This window comes from Stegostoma tigrinum, chromosome 12 (genome assembly GCF_030684315.1).
Source record: "Stegostoma tigrinum isolate sSteTig4 chromosome 12, sSteTig4.hap1, whole genome shotgun sequence".
Classification (NCBI taxonomy): Eukaryota; Metazoa; Chordata; class Chondrichthyes; order Orectolobiformes; family Stegostomatidae; genus Stegostoma; species Stegostoma tigrinum.
The window spans coordinates 4,538,479-4,551,154 of NC_081365.1; the positions used below are offsets into that span (position 1 = coordinate 4,538,479).

The window sequence follows — 12,676 nt, forward strand, 5'->3', positions numbered from 1 at the left end:
AGGCCGCTGGAACACCTGGAGATTGAAGACGAAGATGATCTCCATGTGGTGAAGCGATCTCCACACCTGCACAAGGCTACCACGCCGGGAGACCACCACGCTGTGCCAATAGCGACGACTCTCCAGTCTTTTGCGCCTAGCCGCAGGCCCACAGTCTCAGCTTACCCTGCCAGGGCAGGCCAGGATAGTCATCTGGGGACCTGCTGTTTGCTCATCAGGAGACCCTGCTGGGTCCAACATTGATGCTGATGCCAGAGACTACCTCCCTCACCTGCCACTCTCTTGACCCAAAAGTAAAGAAATGAAAGGAAAAAGGAAAAGGTCCCAAAGAAACAAAGAAAAAGAAAGCCGGCAGTAGCGGACAGGCCCCAATCTCAGCCCACCTTCTCTGCCACCATCTTAGCCTGCTCTTATAGCCATTGCGTTCACGTGACTGGCCCAGTTTCTGAACATCGGTAATGCCCAGAATGTTGAGAGAAAGGAATTCAGTGATGGTAAAACCATTGGACAACAAGGGGAAATGGTTAGATTCTCTCTTTTTGGAGGTAGTTATTGACTGGCACGTGTATAATGTCACTTGGCACTTGTCAGCCCAAGTCTGAGTATTTTCCGAGATAATGGGAACTGCAGATGCTGGAGAATCCAAGATAACAAAGTGTGGAGCTGGATGAACACAGCAGGCCACGCAGCATCTTAGGAGCACGAGAGCTGACGTTTCGGGCCTCAACCCTTCATATGAACATTTCCCTGGTGGGAATCATTCTTGCACAAAGCAAGAGGGTTGTAGATGTTGGAGGTCGGTCATGTCAGCTCATGGATATCACTGAAGGAACTCCTCATGGAGTATCCTAGGTTTAACTATCTTCAGCTGTTTCATCAATGACTTTACCCCATCATAAAGTCAGAAATGGGGATGTTTACAGATAATTGCACAATGTCCCCCATTTGCAACTTCTCAGATACGGAAGCAGCCTGTGTCCATATGCAGAAAAAGACTGGAAAATATTCAGAATGGCCAGCAGCATCTTAGGAGCACAAAAGCTGACGTTTGGGGCCTGGACCCTTCATGAGGAGTTCCTTCAGTGATATCCTTGAGCCATCTTGCTTAGTGCAGGAATGATTCCAACCAGTGAAATGTTTGCCGGCAGTACCAGTTGATTGTAGTTTTGCTAGAGCTCCTTGATGCTCTACTCAGTCGAATGCAGCCTTGATTTCAATGACCTCATTCACCTCAGAAATTCAGCTCTTTTGTCAATATTTGAAGCAAGGCTATTATGAGGTCAGGAGCTGAGTGGCCCTGATGGAACTCAAGTTGAATATCTGTGAGTAGGTTATTCTTTTTGTAAATGCTGCTTGATAGCACTGCCAACAAAGTCATCTGTCACGTTGCTGATGGGCAAAAATTGGCTGATGTGGTGGTAATTGGCTGCATTTAATTTGTCCTACGTTTTTGTGTACAGGACACACCTGGGCAATTTTCAAGTTGTCAGCTACATGCTACTGTTGTAGCTGCACTGGAATGGCCTGGGTAGGGTTACAATTATTTCTGCACAAATCTTCAGTACTGATGCTGTAATGTTGTCAGGGCCCACTGCCTTTGTGGTATCCAGTGCTTTCAGTCACTTGAGATCATGTAGAGTGAATTGAGTGAAGACTTGTATCTGTCTGACAGCCTCAGAAGGAAGTTGATTAGCTCATCCACTGGACACATCTGATAGAAGATAGATGCAAATCCTTCAGCGTTCCCCAGCATTGCTAATAAGGATGTGTTTTAATTGCCTACCATGATTCATGACTGGATGTGGCAGGAATGCAGAATTTAAATCTGACCTGTCATTTGTGGAATGGTTTTATCTCATTTTATTGCATCTTGTTTGCCCGCAAGACGTGCCATGATGTAGCTTCACCAGATTAACATCTTTTTTAAGTAATGACTGATGCCGATCCTAACATGCCCTCCAGCACTCTTCAATGATCTAAGGTTGACATTCCAGCTTGATAGTGATGGAAGAGTGGGGGAATATGCCTGGCCATCTAATTAGTGATTGTGGTTGAATCCCTCAGACCTAGTCTAACAACTGTGAGAATCAACTACATCTTGTGGATTTAGATTCACATGTAAGCCAGAACAGGTAATGATTAATTTCCCTAAAGGACATTAGGGAACTAAATAGGCTTTAGCAACATCTACCAGTGTTTTTATGGTTGCCATTAGACTAATATTAAATAGTTATTGATATGTTAAGTAAATTTCACCATCTTCCATGGTAGGATTTGAATCCATGTTCCCCAGAACAATTGTGTAAGACTCTGGGCTCCTAGTCCAGTATATTGCCAATGCACCACCTCCTCTCTGTCAGTGTCACTGAGCTTTCTGTAAGTGGAAACCGTTTCTTCCTACCTAATTAATGTCCTTCACAATTCTGAACTATTAAATCTTCCCTTAACAATCTTCTCTTAACATTGTCTCTACTAATTAAAGCAATCTCGGGTTCTCTGGTCTGTCCATTGTGCCGTAAAATGTTTTCTCTCAAGTACACCGCAGAAATGAGACTACAGAGATTGTAATTTATTTCAAAGAACTGAGTTCCCACCAATACAGCTCTCCTTTCTTATGGCACTAATGGAGGAGTAATTGTAGTAATTTCAGCAGAGAAGGAATCATTTGTCCCATTTGTGCCAGTGCTAATTTGGAACAGTCTGGATTAATCTGTCAGTGTTTCTGGAACTGGGGAATTACTGGTAAGACAGCAACGTGCACTTCCACTGTAATTCAGTATCTTCTAAATGTGTTTACCGTATTATGTTTCTTTTGCAATTCCCCCCTCCAACCCGGCCAGGCCTATGTGAGTGAGAAGCATGAGGAGAACAAGGTGATCGCCTTTGAGCGTGCAAATCTTCTTTTTATCTTCAACTTCAACCCGAACAAGAGTTTTCCCGACTACAGAGTGGGAATAGATCAACCTGGGAAGTATCCTTTACAGAAGGTTTGGCCATGTTTGTGTTTTTATGGTTTGTATCAACTTTTTGTAACAGTTAACTTTATCAGTTTGCGAGTGTGATTACATTTCTTTTGAGTTTGTCGTGACTTAATTGGGAAATGATCAATAATCATGCTCCACAAAGGTCACACAGTGTATAAATCCCAATTACGCCACTGAAATGACCAGTTTGCCTGATTAACTGCTACTCAGGATATAAGCAATTCACACCAGGTTTAATCAGGAATCTCTTTACCGTAACACACTTAATTTTAAAAAACAATGGAGAAAAGCAAATATTTCTAATCTTCTGCTAACAACTTAAACTATATCCGAACAGAAAAACCCCAAGCACCCACAGCCTTGATTACAATCAAGAGGACAGAATACAAACAGTTTAACACACACATTAGGTGAAAAAGCATCTCCAAAGGGTAATTTGTAGGATCGAAAGTCCAGACTACAAGGTGGAAAGCACTTTTTTCCCTGAATCCTAGCAACACTGTAGGTTCTTTAATTTGAAGGTCAATCTAGTTCTTTTCTTATTAGAATTCTTCCATTTAAACTTTCTTGGTTTTCTGTGTTTTTGTCACAGGGAAAGAGAGGGAGTGATGGATGCTTTCTGGTTGCAGGTTTTGGCATTTACTGTCTTCTACCCTAGCTCATGCTGCTTTTTAACACTCTGCAACTCAGAGGGTGTTGCAGGAAGAATGCCTTAATTCAAAATCTTGTCGGTGTCACTCAGTTTTCAAATCTTCTGTTCCCTGCCTCAAAACAGCATTGTATCGCACAGCTCAAAAAATGTACTGTGTTTAATTTTGAAGTTGCAAAGCTTCCCTGTATTTGAGTTAAAACATAGAACATTACAGCGCAGTCCAGGCCCTTCGGCCCTCGATGTTGTGCCGACCTGTGAACAAATCTAAGCCCGTCCCCCTACACTATCCCATCATTATGCTTATCCAAGGACTGTTTAAATGCCCCTAATGTGGCTGAGTTAACGACATTGGCAGGCAGGGCGTTCCACGCCCTTACCACTCTCTGAGTAAAGAACCTGCCTCTGACATCTGTCTTAAATCTATCACCCCTCAATTTGTAGCTATGCCCCCTTGTACAAGCTGAAGTCATCATCCTCGGAAAAGGACTCTCACTGTCCACCCTATCTAATCCTCTGTTTATCTTGTATGTCTCTATTAAGTCCGTCTGAGCCTATAATTGGCTAGATTTGGAAATGAGGGTAGGAATTTTAAAATTGTGGTTTTGTTTCTGGGCCAAGAAACAGAGTTCAATGACTAAGTGGGACTTGGTGAAAGTTAGGGTGCGGTTTGTGTCAATGTCAAATTTTAAACTGCTGCAGCCTCTCTGCTTCATGCTGTTCAGAAGAGATGACTGAGAATACATCCCTGCAGATTTTGCTAGATCATTAAATGACTGATGATTATCCACTCATGATTATCTTTATTCACTTCCCATTGTCAAGGCAATTTTCTTTCTACCCAGCTAATTTGCTATTGATTTTGAACCTTGCACCAAATCCATAGATTTCCTCCTATTTTAATACTCCATTGCAGTTCTGTAACTGAAAATCTTTGAACGTTAACCACCAAAATCTGGAAGAGAAAAGTCTTTGTGGAATGTTTCCTCATTACAACGTCTACTAACACCACTCTCTTCATACCTGACAGAAATTAATCTCTCAGCTCAAAATGTTAAATTCTGGTGATGTTATTTCTTTTATTTTACTGTTGTGATTAAGACCAAAATGCACTGATTGTCCATATCTGACATGCTCTGAAAGATAAGTCAACTCTCTTCTAGCTCCACTACATGAGCATGTAATTTTTTCCTTGAGGAAAAGCTTTAAAGAACCTATTCCTCCATTTGCTAAATGGTACTGAATTAACTTGTAAAATTTTAAAGCTCTATGATCTCTATCTATTTGCTGATTCATAATTGAGGTGTGAGGGGAAGAGATGAGCAGGTTTAATCAGTTGTCATTGCTCCAAGGTGTAGTGAAGCTGTCAGCATGGAGATGGAGGTAACAAAGTGTGGAGCTGGATGAACACAGCAGGCTAAGCAGCATCTCAGGAGCACTTTTGTGATGCTGAGATGCTGCTTGGCCTGCTGTGTTCTTCCAGCTTCACACTTTGTTATGTTAGCATGGAGATGGAGCCTCTCAGACATTATAGAGCAGTAAGATCTGTAACAATACATTGTAGTAGCATTGTTCAGATTAATCTAGGTTCTGCCATGCCCAGCACCACATCTCCAGCCATTATTGAACAGAGATAAGGTTACTTGAGTGAATTACTAATATGTGATCCCTTGAAGCATATGGAATCTATTGTGACCCCAATGCTTTGTATGCTGCTTTGAAGTTTATTCATTCATGTGCCCTTCTGTATTGCATTGTGTATAAGATGGAATATGAGATCATAAAAAGTTTCAGCGCAATTTATTTATTAAATTTAGATGCATCTCTTAGCCTTGAGTTTATCTATGTAGCTTACTACATTGTAGTTTGCATAATACACAGTGAAGGGCACTGTTATTGTAAGCATGCCCTTGAGGCATTCTACACCACAACTGTTGCAGGGCTACGGAAAAAGGGCAGGGGAGTGTGACTAAGTAGATGATTCTATCAAAGAACTGGCACAGAAACAAAATGGGCAAAATAGTATGATTTACAGCATCCTACAGGCCACAGTGAGATCAACTAAATAACGCTCAATCTGCCTTTTTGGGGATGTTAGTTTACAGAAAAATGTTGATCAGGTCACATGAACTCCTCATTCATTCTTCTTCAAACAGAACTATTGCATCTTCCAGGGTCTACACTATCCAGTGAGATCGGAACTAGGGTTTGCTTATTGAAAGAGAACATTGACACAGCACCCCCCCTTAGTAACACAATGGCCAGCCTGGTTCTCTCAACACCATCATACAGAAGGTTGTTGCATTGATACAGAGGCCTTTCGTGACCTCAGTACGTTGTAAAACACTTCACAGTCAATGAAGTGTATTTTAAGTGCAGTCAGTCCTGTAATTAAGGTCAAAAAGTCTCAGTGGTTGTGTATTCAATTCTCTTGAGGTTTTTTTCTGTTTCTATTTTAGCCCATCAATAGCAATTACTTTGTGACAGAACTGTTGTATATTTTCGCTAAATCCTGTAACAACAGTAATTATATTGAATGCTGCACAGTTAAAATTGGTTTGGAAATATGAATATAATTTCATTTTCACAGTACAGCATACTGAAGAGGCATTTTAAGTTAATACATTGACACAAGCTATTTAACTGGTACTATAATTGGCAAAATGGGTTCAGGTATGTTATTCAAGAGGATTAGGGGTCTGCATCAAAACTTAAAATGGAAAACAGTAAGAAAATAGTAATTTGGAACAACTTCAAAAGAATATGGGTATTCAAGTCGCAGAATAAGGTACCAGGAAAAAAGCCCATTGAGCTTGAAAACACTGTGAATGAGCTTGTGAGATATTTGATTGATTTTCTGGAGAATGGAGGACTGATGTGGTCAGGAAGTGCTTCTCAAAGATCTCTACTGAAGCCAGAGATTTTTGCTCTGTTTGTAAATGATTTAGATGAACAGGTGTGGGTTCACATGTCTGACTAAAGTTAGATGGTATTATGTTGCTCAGCAGTCAGTTAGCTCAGTTGGCTGGACAACTGGTTTGCAAGAACATGATGCCAGTAGCATGACTTCAAATTCCATATCGGCTGAGGTTATCATGAAGGACTCGCCTCGCCTGAGGCACGGTGGCCCTCAGGTTGAACTCGCTACCAGTCATCTCTCACTAATGAGACAGCAGCCATATGATTTGTAAAACTGAGGTGAGTTACCTTGATAGGCGGCACAGTAAGCAGCATGGATAGGAAGTTGCAAAATGACAGCAAAGGATGAGGAGGTAAAGCTCTATGTGAGGACATCCACTTTACATGAATGGTGAGAAACAGAACCTATGGGTGATTTTGGAATATAGCAACCCATCTACAGAAATCACTGAGTGTGAGTGCAGAATACAGTTTAAAGATGAGTGAAGTATTGGTCCTGCATGGAGGTAGGGTGACATTGCAAGACTCTGGTTAAGTCACATGTGGAGTGCTGTATATGTATTTGGGCATAGCACATCAGAAAGGATATAGTTAAGACTTAGAGTGCAGCACAGATCATTTCAGAATAGATTTGCTGAATCAAGTACATTGAATTTTTTTCAGGCCATAACAGAGAAGGTAGGCTGTGGCAGTGCAGTAATTGTAATTTTTCTGGATTTTCATAAGTTCATCGAAAGGAGCCACATGACATGGGCAGAGTCCTAGAATGTAGAACTAGGGGACAGATGATGGATGTTATGATCCCAGCTGGTGATCATATGAGACAAGTCAGATTCCAGTGTAAAACCTGACTTGAGATTTATTTTTATTATTTGTTTACTCCAGTGGTTAATCACTAACTACCATCAGGCTACCATTGTATTTTTAACAAAAGAGCATATGTTTGTTGCCAAAAGAAATAAACAGACCATGCTACACTATAAAAGAATTTCCAAAGGGGTCTGTTGGTGCAGTAATATTCTCTCTGCCTCTGGATCTGGAGGCTCAGGTTCAATTCCCAGCTGCACAGATGTGTAATAATCTCTCTGAACAGAATGATTAGAAAACATCTATAGCCTGTTTAAAATATTTATATCAGAGCTATTTGAAATGAATGCGCTTTTACCCCAACAACAACCTCATTGACGGTTCACCTTGTCTCCAGGCTGAAGTTCCCTGTTCATTTGGTACTGCTGTATTCTATTCCTTTTGGCCAATCTCTGCATTCACTTTATGTTAATTTTTTAGTTAATTTCTCTTGCTTTACACAATCTGCAGGCTCATCTCATTCATTTCTTAAGCGTTTTCACAACCCTCTGCTTTTGGAGTTTTCTTTTAAGCCACTTGAGACATTTTCACCAGTCCTGACTGTTTTGATGACTGATATTCACAGCACTTCTGCTGTAACTGACTTTCCTCTGTCCCATTGACTACCTTCTCTTTAATTACACTTATTTATATCTGTATCACTGTGTCTGATTGAGCACCTATGCAACAGCCAAATTTCTCTTTGTTTTCAAAATATGTTGAGCTGGCTTGTTTTTGGTCAGACGCTTGTCACCATGCTTGGTAACATCGTCAGTGAGGCCTCCGATGAAGTGATGTTATTCTACTCCACTTGGAATTTATGTTGTCTGGTCCGTTATGGTAAGTAGTGTCATTTATGTGTTTGGCCAAGCACAGGAATTCCTAGAGGCATGGCTGTCAACCTGTAATGCAACCAACAAACATGTAGAATTGGACCCCATATACAAACTCCTACAGAACAAAACCGGAAATGACACTACTCACTGTAATGGACCGGACAGTATAAATTCCAAGCAGAGTAGAACATCGCTTCATCGGAGGCCTCACTGATGACGTTACCTGACATGGTGACGAAACTTCTGAATGAAAGCAAGCCCAGCTCGGCGAGCAAGTCAACAACCTCCCCCACAACCTGAGCGACAAATCTTCGCTAAAACTTTAAACACCTACGGGGTATAGTCCCTTAGGAGGACAGGATGGCCTCAGATTATGAGAGGACTTTAATACATTTCCAAAATGGGCAAGTAAATGAATTTCAACACAGGTGATGAGGTATACTGCCCCAAATCTAGTGGTCTGAAAATTGGGACATTTTTGATTTTCAATTAACTCTGTGCTGACATTGCCAGTTCTTCAGGCAGTGCACATATTGAGCATGCGATATTGTACATAGAACATTACAGCACAGTATAGGCCCTTCGGCCCTCGATGTTGTGCCGACCCGTCATACCGATCTGAAGCCCATCTAACCTACACTATTCCATGTACGTCCATATGCTTGTCCAATGACGACTTAAATGTACTTAAAGTTGGCGAATCTACTACCGTTGCAGGCAAAGCGTTCCATTCCCTTACTACTCTCTGAGTAAAGAAACTACCTCTGACTTCTGTCCTATATCTTTCACCCCTCAATTTAAAGCTATGCCCCCTCGTGCTCGCCGTCACCATCCTAGGAAAAAGGTTCTCCCTATCCACCCTATCTAACCCTCTGATTATTTTATATGTTTCAATTAAGTCATCTCTCAATCTTCTCTCTAATGAAAACAGCCTCACGTCCCTCAGCCTTTCCTCGTAAGACCTTTCCTCCATACCAGGCAACATCCTAGTAAATCTCCTCTGCACCCTTTCCAAAGCTTCCACATCTTTCTTATAATGCAGTGACCAGAACTGTACGCAATCCTCCAAGTGCAGCCGCACCAGAGTTTTGTACAGCTTCACCATAACCGCTTGGTTCCAGAACTCGATCCCTCTATTAGTAAAAGCTCAAACACTGTATGCCTTCTTAACATCCCTGTCAACCTGGGTGTCAACTTTCAAGGATCTGTGTACATGGACACCGAGATCTCTCTGCTCATCTACACTACTAAGAATCTTACCATTAGCCCTGTACTTTGCCTTCTGGTTACTCATACCAAAGTGCATCACCTCACACTTGTCTGCATTAAACTCCGTTTGCCACCTCTCAGCCCAGCTCTGTAACTTATCTATGTCTCTCTGCAACCTACAGCGTCCTTCATCACTATTCACAACTCCACCGACCTTAGTGTCGTCTGCAAATTTACTAACCCATCCTTCTACGCCCTCATCCAGGTCATTTATAAAAATGACAAACAGCAGTGGACCCAACACCGACCCTTGCAGTACATCACTAGTAACTGGTCTCCAGGATGAACATTTCCCATCAACTACCACCCTCTGTCTTCTTTCAGCAAGCCAATTTCCCATCCAAACTGCTATATCTCCCACAATTCCATTCCTCCGCATTTTGTACAATAGCCTATTGTGGGGAACCTTATCGAACGCCTTGCTGAAATCCATATACACCACATCAACCGGTTTACTCTCATCTACCTGTATGGTCACCTTCTCAAAGAACTCAATAAGGTTTGTAAGGCACGACCTTCCCTTCACAAAACCGTGCTGACTATCCCTAATCAATTTATTCTTTTCTAGATGATTATAAATCCTATCCCTTATAACCTTTTCCAACACTTTACCAACAACTGAGGTAAGGCTCACTGGTCTATAATTACCAGGGTTGTCTCTACTCCCTTTCTTGAACAGGGGAACCACACTTGCTATCCTCCAGTCATCTGGCACTATTCCTGTAGACAATGACAAGTTAAAGATCAATGCCAAAGGCGCGGCAATCTCCTCCCTGGCTTCCCAGAGGATCCGAGGATAAATCCCATCTGGCCCGGGGTCTTATCTATCTTCACCCTCTGTAGGATTTCTAATACCTCTTCCTTGTATTGATACCGAAAGAGTCCATGCCTCAAGCAGACATTTCTGTCTTTATATGCTCCTTTGAAAGATCTAATGCTTATTTTATGATTCACCTTCCCATTATGCAATTGGCATGCCCCTGTATTCAGCTGTCAAAGGTCTGTGCCATTTACTTCCTATCATTGGGGGAATTTTAGATCCCATTCACTAGCTTCACTTTGAAATTTAGATCTTAGCTGTTCGAGGGTGATTTCAGGAATCACTTCTTCTCACAGTGCTGGGAATCTTGAATAATTTCTCTGAAAAAAAAACTGCTGATCTTTCAAAACAGAAATTATTAGATTTCTAAGACAGTGGTTAGGAATTGATGGATACAGGGAAAAAATAACTGGTTGGAACTGAGGGATATACAGAGAAGATGGGTAGCTGGGACTAATTCATGGAACAGATTTGGCCTAAAAATCTTTACCCGTTCCCCTCTGTCTGGTAAAATATGTAATTTCTGTGTTTAAAAACTGAATAGTAGCACAGCGACTCAGTGGTTAGCACTGCTGCCTCTCAGTGTCAGGGGCCTCAGTTCAATTCCACCCTCGGGTGACTGTCTGTGTGGAGTTTGCACATTCTTCCCATGTCTGCTTGGTTATTTTCCAGGAGTTCCAGTCTCCTCTCTCAGCCCAAAGACATTGCAGGTTAGGTGGATTGGCTGTGCTAAATTTCCCATCGTGTCTAGGGTGGGAAATAATGGTATGGTGTAAGCGGTGGGTCTGGATGGGATGCTTCTCAAGGGGTCGATGTGGCCTCAAGGGGCTGAATGGCCTGCTTCCACATTGTAAGGTTTGGATGAAATGACTCTGCTTCAGGAACCCAGAAGTATAAGCATTCTTATCAACATTGTTTTCCTTTGAACAAAGAAAATATTTGTATTTACATTGTCAAATTCTGAGGTATTGAAAAATACAAAGTATTTCACAACTAATTAAATATTTTTGAAATCTAGTAACTGTATTTGTATATAAAGTATGGCAGCCAATTGATGCAGAGCAGGATGCCACAACAACAGTGTGATTTAAAAACCAGGTAATTTGTGTCATTAACAAAAGGATGAATTTTACTTAGAACATTACAGCGCAGTACAGGCCCTTCGGCCCTCGATTTAGCCCAGGACATCAGGGAAGAAGTTACTTGCTTCTCTTAAAAATGCTCCATACTGAGGGACTGGATATGGTTCTGACAGGGAAATATGGAAGATTCTTGCCTAAAGGCTAAGTAGTATTGAAATAAGGTGTAACTATGGTAGATCTGCCTTCTCTCATTTCCAAATGACTGAATCCTCAAATCTCGGATAGAATCTGTGAGAGCAGCTTTTGTTGAAATCCTCTCATTCAGCAAGACCTTAATCTTGCCCTATAAATAAAGTGATTGTTCGAAAACAAGTGAATGGTCTCATGAACTCAAGGAACTTAACAGTTGTTAGTTAGATCGTTAAGAGGCGAATACATCGTTAATAGGAAATTTCAAAGTCCTTTTGAATTTTATTCAGCATTAAAACTTATCGACTGTTCATGAATTGATATCTTCCTGTTCTCCTTATTTAAATGTTATATAAATTCAATTACTGACTTCCCAGCTGTTCTGTACAATTTGACCGTCCACATTGATATTTCAGGATTAATTATGGAAAACAGCAACAAGCACTGTACAGACACTATTGTCTCAATAATTTGTGAAGAAACAGAAAGCTAACTATCAAAGGATATGGAAATTGAACACGTTGGTGATTCTGTGATTGCTACTTTCTTGAAGCCATTTCTGCCATGAAGCCACTGATCCATGGTGAGGAGTTGACCACAAGCACCAGGAGATAGTTTCTGACAGATTATCTAATCCCATGTTGAGACATCCTGACCTGGCCCTGTCATACATACAGTACAAACAGCATCAGTAAAAATTGTCAAAAGAAAATTAGATATGTATAAGAAGCAGGAGTGGGGTGATAGAAATATTGCAGGCCAATGGAAAGCAACAGAGGGTAGAACTAATATTAATATCTTTATAAGGAGCCAGCAGACACACGATGAACCAAATGGCCAGACTCCTGTGTTTCCTTCAAGTGGCAGATTACCTTTCACTCTCTTCCCCACCTCCATTTCTGTATTCTTTCTGTCCCCTTCTCCCCTCTGCTTTTTTGCTTCCCTTCTCCCTTCCTCCCCTGTCGCAATTTAAATCTGGAAATATAAGACAAGACGTTGCTTAACAATAGTCACAAGGAGAAAGTTCCTTATTGTGGTTTTAAACTCCTCTATTGTTTACAGTTAGAGTTTCAACCAGGACT

At 41.3% G+C, this 12,676-nt stretch overlaps 1 protein-coding gene across 6 annotated transcripts in view; it reads left to right on the forward strand.

Moving 5' to 3' along the window:
* The window catches only part of gbe1b (glucan (1,4-alpha-), branching enzyme 1b), a 529,949-nt gene that overhangs the window by 462,134 nt on the left and 55,139 nt on the right, over window positions 1-12,676 (forward strand). For 4 of the 6 annotated variants that reach the window (XM_048540405.2, XM_059650080.1, XM_048540406.2 and 1 more), the window contains exon 14: window positions 2,841-2,971. In XM_048540405.2, the coding sequence (XP_048396362.1) occupies window positions 2,841-2,971 (131 nt within the window). Of the gene's footprint in view, window positions 1-2,840; window positions 3,013-12,676 lie in introns of all 6 variants that reach the window. The other 2 variants (XM_059650083.1, XM_059650082.1) reach the window with 2 other exon arrangements.